At 40.9% G+C, this 20,817-nt stretch overlaps 1 protein-coding gene across 1 annotated transcript in view; it reads left to right on the top strand.

Annotated features, from left to right (window-relative positions):
* Positions 1–753: 753 nt before the first annotated feature.
* The window catches only part of LOC101117875 (fatty acid desaturase 2-like protein FADS2B), a 39,306-nt gene continuing 19,242 nt past the window's right edge, over positions 754–20,817 (top strand). The window contains exons 1-3 of the mRNA XM_042232624.2: positions 754–1,301; positions 10,503–10,613; positions 20,237–20,434. Of these exons, the coding sequence (XP_042088558.1) occupies positions 981–1,301; positions 10,503–10,613; positions 20,237–20,434 (630 nt within the window). The 5' untranslated portion in view covers positions 754–980. The remainder of the gene's footprint in view (positions 1,302–10,502; positions 10,614–20,236; positions 20,435–20,817) is intronic.

The following is a 20,817-nucleotide window of genomic DNA, read 5'->3' as shown; positions in this document are numbered from 1 at the left end:
TCAACTGCATGGCGACTGATGGAAAATAAAACTTTTGGTGGTGAGCATGCTGTACTGCTTCCGAAGTTGAATTATAATTTCCCACACCTGAAATTTATATAATGTTGTAAACCATGTAACCTTAATAGGGTGTTACAAACATTTTAAAGTCAAAAATGCTTTTTTCAGAAATTTAAAACCCTTAGGGAGAAATAACAGCTGTCAAAAGAACAATTTGCTATATGACTGAGGGAATTCAAACAGGGGTTCTATGACAGTCTGAAAGGGTGGGATGGGGAGGGAGACGCAAAGGATATGGTCGTACCTGTGGCTGATTCTTGTTGATGTATGACAGAAAGCCACAAAATTCTGTAAAGCAATTATCCTTCAGTTCAGATTTTTTAAAATAAAATTTTTAAGTAATCTGAGAAAAGCAGAAGAAAAGGAAAATTTCCAATCTTAACAACAACAGAGAAAGAACATTTCCCAATTCCAGGAGGCGTTCATAGCCTCCTAGAGGTTTTGCAAGCTTCTGCTCATGTGTTGAGTTAAAACAACTCTTCCTTTCAATGGGGGAGAGCTAATGAGCCTGACCCAGCATGATGCCAGGGCAGACAGCAAAGAAGGAGCCCAGCCCCTCCTCCCAGGGGTCAGGCCACACCATTCCCTGGGCTGTGATTGGCTCCAGCTCTTGACTAAGGGACACTTAATGACGAATAAGAACTCTGCTAAAAGATCAGCCAGCAGAGAGAAGAGAGAAAGGTAGACCAACGTTCTGGAGTGCGGGGAAATTCTTCATCAGGACAAAAAAGACTCAGGACAGAGAGGTGAGAGGCTGGGAAGGAACTCACTATCAGGTTTGCCAAGAGTCAAGTAGGCTAAACAGTTTTCTTTGAAGGCTTCTTACTTCACAGGAGAGGGAAAAGGTCATTCTGTAGTTCAATCAGGTGAGAATTAGAAATTCCAGGTGTCAAGTCAGAAATTCTAAAAGTACAAAGACAATGGAGTTTGAAGAAAAGCCTGAGGGCAGTGGGAGCCTTGTAGGTGAGAACCAGCTGGACCTAGGTGAGAAGCATCAGGCAAACGGGAAACCAGGAGCAAGTGGGAAAGCCAAGCTCTCTGCAAGGCAAGAGGCATATGCGAAGTGCGACTTGCCCAGAAAAAGCCTCAACAGGTACACCTGGCAGGAGATCCAGAGACACAATCAGAAGACTGATCAGTGGCTGGTGATCAATCGCAAGGTCTACGATGTTACTGGCTGGGCGGACAGGCATCCTGGTGGGCGGCAAGTCCTCATGCACTACGCTGGGGAAGATGCCACGGTAAGGAGCTCAAAGCCTGCCCTCTCTCTCTCTCTTCCAGGTGCTGGGTGGCTGGGACCTTGGCTGTCTTTCCAAAACCATTTCAAGTACCTGTTCAAGCTCCATGATCACTCATCTCCTCCCAAACCAACTTTTCAGTATTCCTATCCAGCAAAAACTTGAAAGCTAATTAAGCCTCAAGGTCTAGCTATTATTTGCACTGGCTTTGGGGTGGGCTCAGATGCTGACAGTAGATACTATGTGTATTGGTTTTTGTTTGTTTTTTGGTTCTTCGTTGGTTTTTGTTCTTGGCATTATGTTTTTTGTTTTATTTGTTTGGTTTTGAAATGTAGTTATTGTCTTATAAGAAGAAAATTACAAATAGGTGAGTAAATTCTGGAAAAAAGGTCGTGACCCAAGTAGAAATTTCTCAGACTCCTACAACTGGAGTGCGTGAAGTAGACAGCAGTCCATCTGGCGAGCATCAGAATGTTGAGCGCAGTTTGAAGCGTACAGTGACACAGGCTTTTAGACTTTGTAGAGCTCTTTTTAGTCGTGCAGTTCATTCAGTGGGATACAGGTGATACAGCCCACTTTTATGGAATAAGTAACTGAAATCAGATTGGTTAAGTGACTGACTCAAATTCACCAAGCCAGCAGATCTCAAATTGAAAACACTTATCTTTCTTAACTTCAGTCTTAACCACTTTCCTTCACTGGTTTTCCTCATGACTCTCCACCACCAAAATAGCTGAAAAAAATGGACTTTCAATGGATGCCTAACATCATGTATGTTAAGTAGCTTTCAGTTCAGTTCAGCTATTCAGTCATGTCTGACTCTTTGCGACCCCATGAATTGCAGCATGCCAGGCCTCCTTGTCCATCACCAACTCCCTGAGTTCACTCAAACTCATGTCCATTGAATTGGTGATGCCATCCAGCCATCTCATCCTCTGTTGTCCCCTTCTCCCCCTGCCCACAATCCCTCCCAGCATCAAAGTCTTTTCCAATGAGTCAACTCTTCGCATGAGGTGCCCAAAGTAGTGGAGTTTTAGCTTTAGCATCAGTCCTTCCAAAGAACACCCAGGACTGATCTCCTTTAGAATGGACTGGTTGGATCTCCTTGCAGTCCAAAGGACTCTCAAGAGTCTTCTCCAGCACCACAGTTCAAAAGCATCAATTCTTCAGCCCTCAGCTTTCTTCACAGTCCAGTTCTCACATCCATACAGCCACATTCAACTCTTTGCGACCCTATGGACCACATCCTGCCTGGCACCTCTGTCCTTGGGATTCTCCAGGCATGAATACTGAAGTGCGTTGCCGTGCTCTTTTCCAGGGGATCTTCCTGACCCAGGGATCGAACCTGTATCTCTTACCTCTCCAGCAATGGCACCACTTTATCATCAGCACCACTTGGGAAGCCCTAAGATACCATAAACACATTCTATTCCCATATTAAAGATTAAAAAAAATGATGCTAACACATGAAAATAATGTATCTCACAGTCCACAAATAACAGAGACAAATTTTAAAATCAGATAGGTTTTTTACCATAAAGCCCTTTATAACTGATCTTAAAAATAAAATTTCCATTTAATATTGAAGAAGGAGGTTTCTCCATCCTTAAATATATTTAGGAATCCCTTTTAAAATATTCTATAAGAAAGTTGGTTTTAGCCCAATTAGGAACTTTTTCTCCATATTATACACACGAAGAAATGGAGAATAAAAGGTGTCAAATAAACTAATTCAAGATCAGAAAATTAGCATATTATCAAGTACAAATTTAAACAGATTATTTTTATGTTACCCTTATTGTTTTCATGTTAGTATATAATTTTTCCAACTGGTTTCAAAGCATAGGACTAAAAATATTGATTCATGAAGCTCTGCTCTGTGAGTGTTACCTCACTGATAAAAACAGAATACACAAGCATCGGCAAGTTTGCAAAGTAAGAAAGATTTTGGGTTTTGACACTAGCAACATCTTCTTTCCCCAATTCTCATTTTCTCCAAATGTCTCAACTTCTCTGTCTAATCAGGGTCTTCTACCGTCTTTTTGTCTTGATTCTGTAGTCAGAGGAATGCCTTTATGAACAGACCCTTCCACATTTCCACCACTCCAGTCTGATCTGATATTTTCAAAGCAAAGCTCAACCTTTTCCTGGGAAAGTGTGCATGAGCTTGTAGTCCATGATGGGAGTCTCACATGTGTCAGGAAAACCCTAGGAAGCCAGAGAGCTGAAGATAGAAGAAGCCAAGTGACAGGCACTTGTGTAAGAATTGAGAGAAAAATTAACAAAAATAAAGGGAAAAAATACTTGTTGATGAATAACAGAAAACCACAAAATTCTGTAAAGCAATTCTACTTCAATTAAAAAAATAAAGTGGCAAAAAAAGAGGGGAAAAAATACCACAGATCTCATCTCCACAACACAAAGAAAATATGGACGATGCTTTTCTAACACAAGTCACAGAATCAGCTCAGAGGATGTGTTAGAAAAATATGTACCTTCAACCACCTTGAATATAACTGGTAGATGTAGCTTGCAGAAAGCAGGTCAGCTGATGAATTTGCAATTTGCTGGTGAGTTTTTAATCTCCCAGAAGTTAGAGAAAGACCACGATTCTGCATCCAATTCTAGTCAACAAGGAAGAATTGATTAATAAAATAGAAACAATCAGAACCTGTGGGAAAATACCCATGACACCTCAGGATTTGTTTCTTAAGGATGAGCACCCTGAGCATGGTCAGTCATGTACCCTAGCCTTTTAGAAGGCAGATCCAGAATGTTCAGAGGAAAGTCCCCAGTGGATGATGGCTAGAGAAGACGGAAGGGTGCCAGGAGAATTCTGACAACCGCGGTATTCCATGGCCACTCAGATTCCATGGAGCCTGAGTTACGGTATGCTGGTTAGATAAGCCTGGGAAAGTCCCTGAAATGCTCTGGAACTCAGCTTCATCATCTGCATAATGGGAACAACCTTACCCATCTAATTAGAAAATGAGACTAAAGCTTGTAAAGTGTTTAGCATACTGCCAGACACACTTTTCATTAAACCATAGCTATTGTTATTCGTATCACACCTCCATAGACTCAGAGGTGTGCTTAACATTTCCTGTTTACCACCTGCTTAGAAACACTGATTGTTTGCTGCCAACTCTTTGGGAACAGAGGAGTATGTGGTGGGGAAACGGCGAGACTCTAGTCAGAGAACCTGAGGTCAGATGCTGTCTCTCTACAGCCTAAAAAGTGTTTGCAGGTGGTGCACCGAAAGGCAACTGTGCACCAAATATGCTCTCTGTGCACAAGCCCTGGACCATAGCTGCACCTGCCCAGAGGGGGGCATCTTTCCTTATTTACATAGAAACTCTTCTCCAAGCGTCCATCCTTCTCATGAAAAGTACATAATGATACGAAGGTAGCTTGTTCCATAGGGCCACTCATTCATTCATTCATTCATTCATGTGGTCAATCATTGTAAAACTTTTTGAGGTGTCCAGTCTAATGATTAAGAGTACAAATTTGGGCATGAAAGAGGTGTGGTTTGCATCTGGTCTCCACCAATTACTAGGAATGTCCTGAGGAGCTTGCTGAAGTCTTGGAGCCTCAGCTCCTTTATCTAGAAAGTGGGATAATGATACTTCTATCTTAGTATGAATGTCAAAGTCAGCAGAGATAAAATAAAGGTTTTCTTCTTATACCTGGCACAGATTAAGCACTCAAAAATGACATTTATTATTCCTTAGTTATTCTGAGATAAGTTGTCATTTTGTCCAAAGAATTTTACTAAGAGTTAGTTAGTTAGTTCAGTTGCTCAGTCATGTCTGACTCTTTGCCACCCCATGGACCACAGCATGCCAGGCCTCCCTGTCCATCACCAACTCACAGAATTTACTTAAACTCATGTCCATTGAGTCAGTGATGCCCTTCAACCATCTCATTCTCTGTCATCCCCTTCTCCTCCCACCTTCAGTCTTTCCTAGCATCAGGGTCTTATCAAATGAGTCAGTTCTTCGCATCAGGTGGCCAAAGTATTGGACTTTCAGCTTCAACATCAGTCCTTCCAAAGAATATCCAGGACTGATTTCCTTTAGGATGGACTGGTTGGATCTCCTCGCAGTCCAAGGGACTCTCAAGAGTCTTCTCCAACACCGTAGTTCAAAAGTATCAATTCGTCAGCACTCAGATTACTTTATAGCCCACTCACACATCCATACATGACTACTGGGAAAAAATCATAGACTTGACTAGATGGACCTTTGTTGGCAGAGTAACCTCTTTGCTTTTTAATATGCTGTCTACGTTGGTCATAACTTTTCACCCAAGGAGTAAATGTCTTTTAATTTCATGGCCGCAATCACCATCTGCAGTGATTTTGGATCCCCCCAAAATAAAGTCTGACACTGTTTCTACTGTTTCCCCATCTATTTCCCATGAAGTGATGGGACCAGATGCCATGATCTTCGTTTTCTGAATGTTGAGCTTTAAGCCAACTTTTTCACTCTCTTGTTTCACTTTCATCAGAGGCTCTTTAGTTCTTCACTTTATGCTATAAGAGTGGTGTCATCTGCATAACTGAGGTTACTGATATTTTGCCTGGCAATCTTGGTTCCAGCTTGTGCTTCATCCAGCCCAGCATTTCTCATGAGGTACTCTGCATACAAGTTAAATAAGCAGGGTGACAATATACAGCCTTGACGTACTCCTTTTCCTATTTGGAACCAGTCTGTTATTCCATGTCCAGTTCGAACTGTTGCTTCTTGACCTGCATATGAATTTCTCAAGAGGCAGGTCAGGTGGTCTGGTATTCCTATCTCTTTCATAATTTTCCACAGTTTACTGTGATCCACATAGTCAAAGGCTTTGGCATAGTCAATAAAACAGAAAAATATGTTTTCCCAGAACTCCCTTGATTTACTGATGATCCACCAGATGTTGACAATTTGATCTCTGGTTCCTCTGCCTTTTCTAAATCAACCTTGAAAATCTGCAAGTTCATGGTTCACTCAATGCTGAAGCCTGACTTGGAGAATTTTTAGCATTACTTTACTAGCATGTGAGATGAGTGCAACTGTGCCCTAGTTTGAACATTCTTTCGCATTGCCTTTCTTAGGGATAGGAATGAAAACTGACCTTTTCCAGTCCCATGGTCACTGCTGAGTTTTCCAAATTTGCTGGCATAATGAGTGCAGCACTTTCACAGCATCGTCTTTTAGGATTTGAAATAGCTCAACTGGAATTCCATCACCTCCACTAGCTTTGTTCGTAGTGATGCTTCCTAAGGCCCACTTGACTTCACATTCCAGGATGTCTGACTCTAGCTGAGTGACAATACCATCATGATTATCTGGGTCGTGAAGATCTTTTTTGTACAGTTCTTCTGTGTATCCTTGCCAACTCTTCTTAATATCTACTGCTTCTGTTCCGTCCATACCATTTTGTCTTTTATTGAGCCCATCTTTGTATGAAATGTTCCCTTGGTATCTATAACTTTCTTGAAGAGATCTCTAGTCTTTCCCATTCTATTGTTTTCTCTATTTCTTTGCATTGACCGCTGAGGAAGGCTTTCTTATCACTCCTTGGTATTCTTTGGAACTCCACATTCATATGGATATATCTTTCCTTTACTCCTTTGCTTTTCACTTCTCTTCTATTCAAAGCTATTTGTAAGCCCTCCTCAGACAGCCATTTTGCCTTTTTGCATTTCTTTTTCTTGGGGATGGTCTTGCTCCCTTTCTCCTGTACAATGTCACGAACCTCCATCCATAGCTCATCAGGCACTCTGCCAGATCTAGTCCCTTGAATCTATTTCTCAATTCCACTTAATAATACTTACAGATTTGATTTAGGTCATACTTGAATGGCATAATGGTCTTCCACACTTTCTTCTATTTAAGTCTGAATTTGCTAATAAGGAGCTCATGATCTGAGCCACAGTCAGCTCCCAGTCTTGTTTTTACTGACTCTATAGAGCTCCTCCACCTTTGGCTGCAAAAATATAATATATCTTTTATCAGTGTTGACGATCTGGTGATGTCCATGTGTAGAGTCTTCTCTTGTGTTGTTGGAAGAGGGTAAGTCTATTATACAAGACACAAGTGCATCAATTCCTATTATAGAACATATTGTTTATTTGATTGTTTCTTCAAAATATATGATTTAAACTAATGCACAATGCTAATAACTAGTCAAGGCTTAGACCTTCTCACCTAGAAAAGCTTACCTATGAAAAGCCAGAAACAACCTATATGTCCAACAAGAGGAATTAATCACATAGATTACAACATGTCCGTATGAAGCATCCTGCATGCTAAGTTGGGCTAAGTTACTTTAGTCACCTCTGACTCTGGGCAACCCTATGGACTATAGCCCACTAGGCTCTTCTGTCCTTGGGGATCCTCCAGGCAAGAATACTGGAGTGGGTTGTCCTGTCCTCACGTGATTAAAACCTAAGGTGGGGAAACACTTTACTAACTGCCCAGCATGCACATACTGATCTTAACATCCTCCCAAAACAATCTTGTGTCACCCTTCTTTCAGGAAAAGAACTGTACATGTTAAGGCTGGAATGGACCTTTATGGCTTCCTGGCTGTAAAGCCACATAGCCTTGAGTTCAATTCCTGGCTCTCCCACTTACTGTGGCAATGTTCTGAGATTTGGAGTCTTTATATGTATAACAAAGATGATGGAACCTCACAGAAGTAAGCTGATGATGATGAGTTGGCCCACAGAGCGCCTTGTACACAGGATACACTAAAAACATGGTGTTACTCCCTCTCCCCTTCATTTACCACTGGACTTTCTTCAGGAGGAGCATCCTTGTCAAATAAAGATAATTTAAAAAAAAAAACAACTCATTTTTGAAGGTCTTTTGAGAAGATTTCACAACTTACTCAGTATCTAGACTCTAATAGTGAATTCCTTCAAACTGAATATTCTAAGACTGCCTGAGCCATATTTGCACTGCCCATTAATGCAATGAAAAGAGTTCCACACAGCAGGGCAATTCTTACTCTTCTGGAAAACTCTGTAGGTCTTCAGGCTCTGTTGTCGCAGTATTGACCTGTGAATCTTGCTGAAGATCAGAAGAAACAGTGAACTCAGAGGAATATTAGCATCAGCACACTGTTCCAGGGCTCTGGGTGACTTCTCAGAGTAAGAAGCAAGTCCAGGGCCTCACCCCTGCTCTGCACCCTGACCTTGATCCCTCAGAGAGTTTCTCGCCCTCCTCTGTTCCTTAACAGCAGGCAGAACATGATTTTCCAATATGGGCCACCCTGAAATGTTTTAGTCACATGGTTAATCACTGAATGACTCTCATCCTGGTTAGGTAAACTAACTTTAGGGTCGTTGAATGTGACAGCGAAAACACATCTTTGAAAGCAGCATTTCCCAAGGGGGTCAGAGCAAGTGTGCAAAGGCAGAAGGAGCAGCAGGTCCTGGACTGGTTCTCACGGACACAAATCCCTTCTTCCATCACTGAATCCAGAAGAGTGAGTCTAAAGAGTCGATATTGCACCCTTCTGAATAGCCTCATTCATGTTATATATATACATACAAGCTTATACATATGAAAATGCTCCATGTGTAGGTTTGTATGTAGTTCTAGATGTATCTAAAGTTGCTTTAGATTTTGACGATGGAGGATTCATTGTCTTCACTAAAACAATTCAGAGCTCACTCCGAGTGGAGTATGGAAAGAAAATCTCTGAACTGTTATATTTTATTGAAGAGAAGGAAGGCAGGTGGCTCTTATCCTGTGTATCTTAGTCATTCAGTCATGTACAACTCTGCAAGGCTGTGAACTGTAGCCCATCAGGCTCCTCTGTCCATGGAATTCTCCAGCCCAGAATACTGGAGTGGGTGCCATTCCCTTCTCCAGGGGATCTTCCCAACCCAGGAATCTAACCGGGGTCTCCCGCATTGCAGGCAGATTCTTTACCATCTGAGCCACCAGGGAAGCCCAGAGGCACACGTATAGGAAAGAGAGCTAATATGTTTGAGAATTTACTATAAACCACTCAGATTCTAATCAACTCACTTAATTTTTATAATAACTTTATAAATTGAATAGCTATTACCATCACTCCCATGTTAGGGAAGAGAAAACATGAGCATGGACTGGTTAAGAGACTTGTCCACAATCACACAGCAAGCATAGACTTAAGTGTAGGAAGGCTGCTCGGGGATCCAGTTTCTAAATCAGCACTCTGCAACACCACCACTCCAGGGTATTGTGTGCGGATTCTACATATTCAAATGAATAAACCTTGGTTATTTTTCTTCATATTGACCATTCCTATTCTCAAAACCATAATAGCAAGAAGCCCAGTATCTTACTCTTGGAGAAAGCTCCTTCCCCCAAAGCAGTTTAAATCCCTCGAGGAAAAAAAAAAAAAAAAGTCTATATCTTATTTCCAAACTTAAGCAGGACATGAGAATCAACACTGCTTCTCATAGCCACTTGGAGTTACTACTGAACATGGGAATGGAGTTGGAAAAATATAGTGGGTCAGCTCTATTTTGTGCCTGTCTCCAGCACCTACAGAGAATGCTATGGTGTTATTTGTTGTTGTTGTTGTTATTTTAGAAAGAGTGATAAGGCTTCTTCAGTAATAAACTTAGCCAAGAAAGTGCCACTTTAGACAACTAAGGGTTTGAGGGCTTTGCTCCCATGCTCTCTTAGACATTTGTTATCATCAACTTTAACTTGTCTTTCCTTAGAAATAACTCAATTCAATTGCCTCTGTCCCCTGGTCCTTGACCAAGAACTAAAAGAGAAACTGATAGATGTGGTTTGTATAGGCAGTCTTGGTTGCTGCACGCTCCAAACAATGTGGGCAACTTCCACACCAAGCCTGAGGTTTGTCTCTAAAGATTCACAGTGGCCCACAATCTCAAAGCCAACTACTTCTTCTCATGCTCAATAAAATAAACAACGATCTCTTCCAATGCTTGGGGATCAACTTTACAGGACTTGCCTAGTAAGCCATGCACTCAGTGGGTGGATCTCCAGTGTGAGGCTCTCATAGAAGAATTTCAAGGGTAACTCTGATCAGTGAACTTGAAGTGTCAACCTAGAGTTAGAAGTAAATGCTCTATAACATAGTCTGTGCTGATTCCTAAGGTCGGTACAGAACGAGGTAAGAAAGGGGAGATAATCTGTGTGTAAGCATGTCATTTTTAAGCCTCTAACAGTTCTCTCTGATTCACAGGACGTCTTCAGAGCCATGCATCCGGACCCTGACATTGTGCGGTTGTACCTTAAACCACTGCTCATCGGAGAGCTTGCTCCAGAAGAGCCCAATCAGGAGAGAAACAAAAATGTGAGTGAGGTCTTGGGACCAAAAAGTGTGTGGAGGGATGAGGAAGAGGTATATTTCAGGGCCAACTTATCATTTTCCGTGGAAAACCAGCCATTCTGCCTGGGAGGACCTGCAATAGCACAAATGCTGCTAAGTCACTTCAGTCATGTCCGACTCCATGCGACCCCATAGACGGCAGCCCACCAGGCTCCCCTGTCCCTGGGATTCTCCAGGCAAGAACACTGGAGTGGGTTGCCATTTCCTTCTCCAGTGCATGAAAGTGAAAAGTCAAAGTGAAGTTGCTCAGTCATGTCTGACTCTTAGTGACCCCATGGACTACAGCCCACCAGGCTCCTCCATCCATGGGATTTTCCAGGCAAGAGTACTGGAGTGGGTTGCCATTGCCTTCTCCAAATAGCATAAATGAATGGATTCCAAATATTTCCAAATAATGACATCCTCCTGAGGTCCTCAGAATTCTTAAACCTCTGAGAAACAAAGGAATGGGATGCTTGGCCCTGTGCCAAACAGTAATTCCATGATTTCTACCTACTTCTTGCCACACAACTTACAAGTAACTTCTTTTTCCATGACTGTTTATAATTGTTTGATGTTCCCTGTTAAACCAGTTTCCATGAGAGCAGAGACTATGTCAATTTTGCTCATCCCTCAGTCCTCAGTACCTACCGGTGCAGGATTGGACCTGTAGTAGGAATTCCATAAATAGCTGTTGAATCAATGATGTGACTATATCCTAATTATAGTTCTTTTTACAATTGAAAAAATTACAGTTCCAGGAGAATAAACTACCTTCTGTAAAGCAAAGACAGGAACTCCAGTTCACCTCTTCCTGGCTCCAGACCTTTGGGTATTCCCCACAAAAATCACCACTTTTTTATTTCACCAAGACTTTGGTTGACTGAAAAACTGTCTTCAAAGGGCAGGGCCTCCATAAGACTAGAATTCACTAGAATGGTTGCACATAAAGCTTAAAGGGATTTTAGTAATATTAAGCACTTCTTTGGTTGTTTTTATTTATTTATTTATTTATTTTGCACTGCATGTTTTAAAACAGCTTACAATTGTACCATTCTTTTGAAATACTTTGTACAAGGTGGTGATCCAGATATCACTGTGCAGCAGAAAGAATATGAATTATATTTCCATTTTAAGAAATGAAGAAACAAACTCACAAGGGGATAGCAGGAATCTGAGGAAAGAGGACTGGTTAAGGGCAGGCCCAAGACGAATACTTAGGCTGACTCCTGAGGTCCATGTGCATCCCTCAAGGCTGTGTGTCAGGAAGCAACGCACTGTACTGAGACGAGTGGGCCATCAGGCACACAGCCTGGACACAGCCCGGTTCCTATGACAAGGTGTAGGAGCCGAGATATTGTTGTTCGGTCAGTAAGTCATGCCTGACTATTCGCGACCCTGTGAACTGCAGCACACCAGGCCTACATGTTCCTACACTATCTCCCAGAGTTTGCTTGAGTTTCCATTGAGTCCATGATGCCATCCAACCATCTCATCCTCTGTCACCCTCTGCTCTTCCTGTCCTCAATCTTTCCAGGCACCAGGGTCTTTTACAATGAGTTGGTTCTTTCCATCAGGTGGCCAGTGTATTGCAGTTTCAGCCTAACCATCAGTCATTTCAATGCAAATTCAGGGTTGATTTTCTATGGGGCTGATATGTTTGATCTCCATGCCGTCCAAGGGACGCTCAAGAGTTTTCTCCAACACCACAATTCAAAAGCAACAATTCTTTGATGCTCAGCCTTCTTTCATGTCCAACTCTCACATCCAAACCTGACTACTGGAAAACCCATAGCTTTGACTATATGGACATTTGTTGGCAAAGTAACGTCTCTGCTTTTGAACATGCTATTTAGGTTTGTCACTGCTTTTCTTCCAAGAAGCAAGCATCTTTTAATTTCATGGCTGCAGTCACCAGCTTCAGTGACTTTTGGAGCCCAAGAAAATAAAGTCTGTCACTGTTTCTATTTTTCCCCATCTATTTGCCATAAAGTGATTGGACTGAATGCCATGATCTTCATCTTTTCAATGTTGAGTTTGAAGCCAGCTTTTTTACCCTCCTCTTTCACCTTCATCAACAGACTATTTCCTCTTCGCTTTCTGCCATTAGAGCGGCATGATCTTATCTGAAGTTGATATTTCTCCCAGCAATTTTGATTCCAGCTTCTGCTTCATCCAGCACAGCATTTCACATGATATACTCTGCATATAATTTAAATATGCAGGGTGATAATATAGAGCCTCGACATACTCCTTTCCCAATTTGGAACCAGTCCATTGTTCCAAGTCTGGTTCGAACTGTTGCTTCTTGACCTGCATACAGGTTTCTCAGGAGGCAGGAAAGATGGTCTAGTACTCCCATTTTGTTATGAGTTTTCCACAGATTGTTGCGATCCACAAAGGGTCAGAAGAAACAATAAACCCAGAGGAATGTTAGAGTAGTCAGTGAAGCAGGTTTTGTTTTTGTTTTTGTTTTTTTAAGTCTCTTACTTTTTCCATGATCCAACAGATATTGGTAATTTGACTTTTTGATTCCTCTTCCTTTTTTTAAATCCAACTTGTATATCTGGAAGTTCTCAGTTCATGCACTGTTGAAGCCTAGTTTGAAAGATTTTGAGCATTACCTTGCTAGCATGTGAAATGAGAGCAATTATGTGGTATTTTGAATGTTCTTTGGTATTGCCTTTCTTTGGGATTGGAATGAAAATTGATTTTTCAAGTACTGTGACAACTGCTGAGTATTCCAAATTTGCTAGCATATCGAGTGTAGCACTATAATAGCATTATCTTTTGGGATTTCAAATAGTTCAGCTGGAATTACAGCACCTCCATTAGCATTAAGTCACCTCCATTAGCATTTTTCATATCAGTGCTTTCTAAGGCCTACTTGACTTCACATTCCAAAATGTTTGGCTCTAGGTGAATGACCATACCATTGTGGTTATCTGCATCATTAGAGCTTTTTTTGCATAATTCTCTTTATTCTTGCCACATCTTCTTACTATCTTCTTTTCTGTTAGGTCTTCACCATTTCTGTCCTTTATTGTGCCCATCCTTGCATGAAATGTTCCCTTGACATCTCCAATTTTGTTGAAGAGATCTCTAGTTTTTCCCATTCTATCATTTTCCTCTACTTCTTGCTTTGTTCGCGTAAGAATGCTTTCTTATCTCTACTTGCTATTCTCTGGAACTCTGCATTCAGTTGGGTATATCTTTCCTTTTCTCCTTTGCCTTTCACTTCTCTTTTTTCTCAGATATTTGTAAGGCCTCTTCAGATCCCACTTTGCCATTTTGCTTTTCTTTTCCTTGGGGATGGGTTTGATCACCACCTCCAGTACAATGTTGTGAGCCTCTGTCCGTAGTTCCTCAGGCACTCTATCAGATCCCATCCCTTGAATTTATTTGTCACTTCCACTGTATTACTGCAAGTTCCTACCTGAATGGCTTAATGGTTTTCCCTACTTTTTTCAATTTCAGTCTGAATTTGGCAATAAGGAGTTTGTGATCTGAGCCATAATCAGCTCCCGGTCTTGATTTGCTGATATATAGAGCTTTTCCATCTTTGGCCACAAAGAATATAATCAATCTGGCTTCAGTACTGACGATCTGGTGATGTCCATGTGTAGAGTCGTTTCTTGTGTTGTTGGAAGAGGGTGTTTGCTTTAACCAGTGCATCCTCTTGCCAAAAATCTGTTAGCCTTTGCCTAGTTTCATTTTGTACTCCGAGGCCAAGCTTGCCTATTACTCCAGGTATCTCTTGACTTCCTACTTTTGTGTTCCGATTCCCTATGATGAAAAGGATATCTTTTTTTGGTGTTAGTTCTAGAAGGTGTAGTAGGACTTCAGAGAACCATTCAAATTCAGCTTCTTCAGCATTAGGGGTCAGGGCATAGATTTGGATTACTGTGATACTGAATGCTTTGCCTTGGAATCAAACAGATCATACTCTCATTTTTGAGAATGCACCCAAGTACTACATTTTAGACTCTTTTGTTGACTATGAGAGCTACTCCATTTCTTCTAAGGGATTCTTGACCACAGTAGTAGATACAATGGTCATATGAATTAAATTCACCTATTCCCTTACATTGTAGTTCACTGATTCCTAAAATGTTGATGTTCACTCTTGCCATCTCCTGCTTGACCACGTGCAGTTTACCTTGATTCATGGACCTAACTTTCCAGGTCTCTATGCAATATTGTTGTTTACATCATCAGGCTTTACTTTCCCCACTAAACACATCCATAACTGGGTGTCATTTCTGCCTTGGCCTAGTCTTATATTCTTTCTGGTACTATTTCTCCACAGTTTCCCAGTAGTATATTGGACCTCTACTTAACTTGGATGGGGGGCGCTCATCTTTCAGTGTCATAGCTTTAGCCTTTTCATACTGTTCATGGGATTCTTGGGCAAGAATGCTGAAGTGGTTTGCCATTCCCTTCTGACCATGTTTGGTCACAACTTTCCATCATGGCCCATCCGTCTTGGAACCCTGACTTTGAAGGGCTTGAGACTGTGGGATATGAGTCTAGGCCAGTTTCCAAACCTGTCTGTGGTTCAGTGTCTCTCTGTGTAAAATAGCAACAATAGAATCAACCATATAAGTGTTATTGGGAGATTACTGAAAGAGTTAAAGGCATTTAAAGTGCTTAGAACACTGCCCAGAATGTAGAAAATGTTCAATAAAATTTAGAGACTACAATTATCATAAACTCAGCAGTCACGCAAGTAACTTGCAAGCCTCTAAGTTTACAGAGTCATTTAGGGCAGGACGCACTAGGGCAAAAAGAGGAAATGATGCAGAGCTTTGTTGTTTTCCCTAAATATTTTCTCTAAGGAAAACATAATCCCATTCATGGTTGAGAGCTATAATTGTTCATTATCTAAAACAGTGTTGATCCCTGAGGGTAAAGAGATGACATGAATTTTCTTTGTGCATCTGTGATTACCTGGAGATATGTATATAGACAATTAGTGTTTGAGCACAAAACTGAATGTCAGGAAGTACAGGCTAAAGTCCAGCTTCCATCACTTGCTGAGGATTTCACATTAATCACTCTTCTGGGCTTTAGTGATCCCCAACAGTACAGTGACTGTGATGGTAAAATCAGCCAAGCTTGGAAACACCCTGTTGCTGTTGTTCAGTTGCTAGGTGTGTCTGACTCTTTGTGACCTCATGGACTGCAGCACGCCAGGCTCCCCTGTCCTTCACCATCTCCCAGAGCTTGTTCAAACTCTCATATCCACTGAGTCGGTGATGCCATCCAGCCATCTCATTCTCTGTTGTCCCCTTTTCCTCATACCTTCAATCTTTCCCAGCATTAGGGTCTTTTCCAATGAGTCAGCTCTTCCTATTATGTGGTCAAAGGATTGGAACCTCAGCTTCAACATCAGCCCTTCCAATGGATATTCAAGACTGATTTCCTTTAGGATTGACTGGTTTGATCTTCTTGCAGTCCAAGGGACTCAAAAGAGTCTTCTCCAACACAACAGTTCAAGCATCAATTCTTCGATGCTCAGACTTCTTTATAGTCCAATAGACTATAAAGTCCACTAGAAAAACCATAGCTTTAACTAGACAGTCACTTGTTGGCAAAGTAACGTCTCTGCTTTTTAAAATGTTGTCTAGTTTTGTCTTTTCTTCCAAGGAGCAAGCCAGGTTCAGTTTCATGGCTGCAGTCGTAGTCTGCAGTGATCTGGGAGCCCAAGAAAATAAAAGTCTGTCACTGTTTTTATTGTTTACCCCATCTGTCATGAAATCATGGGACCAGTTGCCGTGATCTTCATTTTTGAATCTTGAATTTTAAACCAGCTCTTTCACTCTCCTCTTTCACCTTCATCAAGAGGCTCTTTAGGTCCTCTTCACTTTCTGCCATAAGGGTGCTGTCATCTGCATATATGAGGTTTTTTATATTTCTCCTGGCAATCTTGATTCCAGCTTCTGCTTCATTCAGCCCAATATTTCTCATGATATACTCTGCATAGAAGTTAAATAAGCAGGGTGACAGCATACAGCCTTGATGTACTCCTTTCCCAATTTGGAACCACTCAGTTGTTCCATGTCCAATTCTGTTACTTCTTGACCTACATACAGGTTGCTCAGTAGGCAGGTAAGGCAGTCTGGTATTCCCAGCAATTGCAGAATTTTCCACAGTTTGCTGTGATCCACATGGTCAAAGGCTTTAGCACAGTGATTGAAGCAGAAGTAGATGTCTTTTGGAATTCCCTTGCTTTCTCTATGATCCAACAGATATTAGCAATTTGATTGCTGGATTCTCTGCCTCTTCTAAATTCAGCTGGAACATCTGGAAGTTCTTGGTTCACGTATTGTTGAAGCCTACATTGGAGAATTTTAAGAATTCTTTTGTTAGCGTGTGAAGTGACTACAATTGTGCAGAAGTTTGAACATCCTTTGGCATTCCCTTTGGGATTGGGATGAAAATTGATTTTTCAGGTCCTGTGGCCACTGCTGAGTTTCCCATGTTTGCTGGCATATTGAATGCAGCACTTTAACAGCATCATCTTTTAGGATTTGAAATAGCTCAGCTGGAATTCTATCACCTCTGCTACCTTTGTTGGTAGTGATGCTTCCTAAGGCCTACTTGACTTCACACTCCAGCATGTCTGGCTCTAGGTGAGTGATCGCAAAACCATCATGGTTATCTGGTTCATTAAGATCTTTTTGTATAGTTCTTCTCTGTATTATTGCCATCTCTTCTGGATATCTTCTGCTTCTGTTAGGTCAATATGGTTTCTGTCCTTTATTGTGCCCCTCTCTGTATGAAATTTTCCCTAATTTTCTCGAAGAGATCTCCAGTCTTTCCTATTCTATTGTTTTTCTCTATTTCTTTGCATTGATCAGTGAGGAAGGCTTTCTTATCTCTCCTTGCTATTCTTTGGAATTCTGCATTCAGATAGGTATATCTTTCTTTTTCTCCTTTGCCTTTCACTTCTCTTCTTTTCTCAGATATTTGTAAGGGCTCCTCAAACACTGCTTTGCCATTTTGCAGTTATTGTCCTTGGGGATGATTTTGATCACCACCTCCAGTACAATTTGTGAACCTAAGTCCATAGTTCTTCAGGCACTCTGTCTATCAGATGTTATCCCTTGAATCTATTTCTCACTTCCACTGTATAACTGCAACTGATTTACTTTAGGTCATACATGAATGGCCTAGTGGTTTCCCCTACTTTCTTCAATTTCAGTCTGAATTTGGCAATAAGGAGTTCATGATCTGAGCCATAATCAGCTCCTGGTCTTGTTTTCACTGACTGTATAGAGCTTCTCTATCTTTGGCTGCAAAGAATATAATCAATCTGATTTTGGTATTGACTACCTGGTGATGTCCATGTGTAGAGTCATCTATCATGTTGTTGAAGAAGGGTGTTTGTTATGACCAGTCTGTTCTCTTGGGAAAACTCTGTTAGCCTCTGCTGAGCTTCATTTCATACTCCAAGGCCAAGCTTGCCTGTTACTCCAGGTACCTTTGACTTCCCTTGCATTCTAATCCCCTATGATGAAAGAAAGCTAAGCACTGAAGAATTGATGCCTTTGAACTGTGATGTTGGACAAGACTCTTGAGAGTCCCTTGGACTGCAAGGAGATACAACCAGTCCATCCTAAAGGAGATCAGTCCTGAATATTCATTTAAAGGACTGATGCTGAAGCTGAAACTGCAATACTTTGGCTACCTGATGTGAAGAACTGATTCATTTGGAAGGACCCTGATGCTGGGATAGATTGAATGTGGGAGGAGAAGGGGATGACAGAGGATGAGATGATTGGATGGAATTACCACCTAAATGGACATGAGTTTGAGTAAGCTCCAAGAGTTGATAATGGACAAGGAAGCCTAGTGTGCGGTAGTCCATTTGGTCACAAAGTGTCAGACACGACTGAGCGACTGAACTGAACTGATGATGAAAAGAACATCTTTTTTTGGTGTTAGTTCTAGAAGGTCTTGTAAATCTTCAGAGAACCATCCAGCTTCAGCTTCTTCAGCATTAGTGATCAGAGCACAGACTTGGATTACTCTGCTAGTGAATGGTTTCCCTTGGAAATGAACAGAGATCATCTTTCATTTTTGATTTTGCACCTAAGTACTATATTTTGAACCCTTTTGTTGACTAGAACACTTGTGTGATCTGTGAAAGTTATCTGTGGCCACCAGCATTCTGATGTTCATGGGGTCTTTAGAGATGAGCCCATCCAGACCCTTCCCAGGTACTGGATCATTTAAAAGTTGTATCAGTGAATTTTGAAATGAATTTCCTTGCTTCTAGGATTGTTCATAGCTTTTTTTTTATTAATATTTCAAATTTTACTCTTTTCTTTTACATCTGAACAATCAAGTTTTCATTCTTATACCCTGGTCACTTTCTCAACAGTCTGAGTTTCAAACCCACTATAGTTATTAAGCTAAGGAGATATTTCTTCCCAGGCCTTCCGCTGACTCTCGAGTATGTGCAAGTTCATAAATCCATGCTAGCACTTGACGTACATACGTAAGCACAGTACATGTACACAGAGTAAGGACTCCTTCAGCCAATAGACACCCAACAAATACCAAGGGCACCCTGTCTCGTTCCTGCAGAGCTTCTGAGCATCTCACAAGAAATTCATCCTTTGAACTAATCTAAGTGAACGCTATCTTTCATAGAGGAGTCTTTTGCACACACTAAACAGATGATAACATAGAAAGTAACACAGATCCATATAGATAGCAAAGTTCCCCAAAGTATAATCAGAGATCAAACAACACATTGATTTAAAAAGGCAATTATTATTAATAGCTACACACTTCTACATACAAAACAGACAAACAACAAGGACCTACTGTTTGGCAGGGATCTATATTCAATATCTTATAGTGGTCTACAATGGGATAGAATCTGAAGAAACAATATGTGTGTATATATATATATATATATATATATATATATATATATATGTATGATTTGCTGTACACCTGAAACCAATACAACATTGTTAATCAACTAAACTTCAATAAACCTTTTTGTTTGAAAAAGTAGAAAATTAATTTAAGGGGTTTTCCCTGGCAGCTCAGTTGTTAAGACTTCTCCTTTCAATGCAGGGGGTGCAGCTTTGATCCCTCGTCAGGGAATCCAGATCTCACATGCTTCACAGCCCCCCAAAAAATAAATAAAATAAAATAAAAGCAATATTGCCACAAATTCAATAAAGACCTCAAAAGAAATTATCTGTATCAGATTTGTTTAATTAATCAGTTTTAAAAAGAATTGTTAGAGTTATATATCTGTTCACTGAACCTCCCCCATCCCCCCCAAAAGAAGTAAGTTATAAGTCTCATTACAATGTGAGGACAGTTTACAAATCACTACTCATTTGTCTCTTCTCCAAAAAAAAAAAAAATATATACTTGTTTTAAGCATGTTGCTTTCTGTTAATTTTTTAAGGTTTCATTTTCTTGTTTAAAATATGCCTAATTAAAGTTATTAAATAAATAAATGTCTATTCTTAAAATTAAGGTATCATACACTGATAAAATAGATTAATAATATATGCTCATCTGTGCTCCCTCTCCACTGAAGGAACTAATTCCTTTCTTGCATGCTTATTTCACAGTCCCGGTTGGTGGAAGATTTCCAAGAACTGCGGAGGACATTAGAGACCTTGAATATGTTCAATGCCAACCTGGGGTTCTTCTTCCTTCACCTTGCCCAGATCTTGATTTTGGAGGCCCTGGCTTGGGTAATAGTGTGGCATTTTGGCAGTGGCTGGCTTATCACAATATTCATTTCTTTTCTTCTCACGGTTGCTCAGGTAAGTAGGTATCTTAAGCCCAGGCAGTGGCTCTATGGGAAGCCTCAGAATTTTTCTTCTCTCTTTACACTGGTATCAGTGGCTGCCTGGCACTTCCTGTCAAGCTAAGTTATCAGAACCCACGGGGCCCCAGTTCTCTTATCTGTAATATGGGGTAACAATTTTTTATGGAAATATTCTGAGGAGAACTAAGCAAGTTACTCTGTAGAGTACTTAGCACAGAGACTGGCATGTGGTAAATATCCTTGACAGTTGCTGCTCTTTGCCCGACATTATCCGCACAATGTCAGTAACTGCAGTTCCTTTCTAGGCCACGTAACCTTCACCTTTGTCTTTCGTTCATTAACCAACCGACGTTTCTCATGGTTGTTCGGTGATTTTGT

Source organism: Ovis aries, chromosome 15 (genome assembly GCF_016772045.2).
Source record: "Ovis aries strain OAR_USU_Benz2616 breed Rambouillet chromosome 15, ARS-UI_Ramb_v3.0, whole genome shotgun sequence".
Classification (NCBI taxonomy): Eukaryota; Metazoa; Chordata; class Mammalia; order Artiodactyla; family Bovidae; genus Ovis; species Ovis aries.
This window is presented reverse-complemented; position numbering and strand designations above follow the sequence as displayed.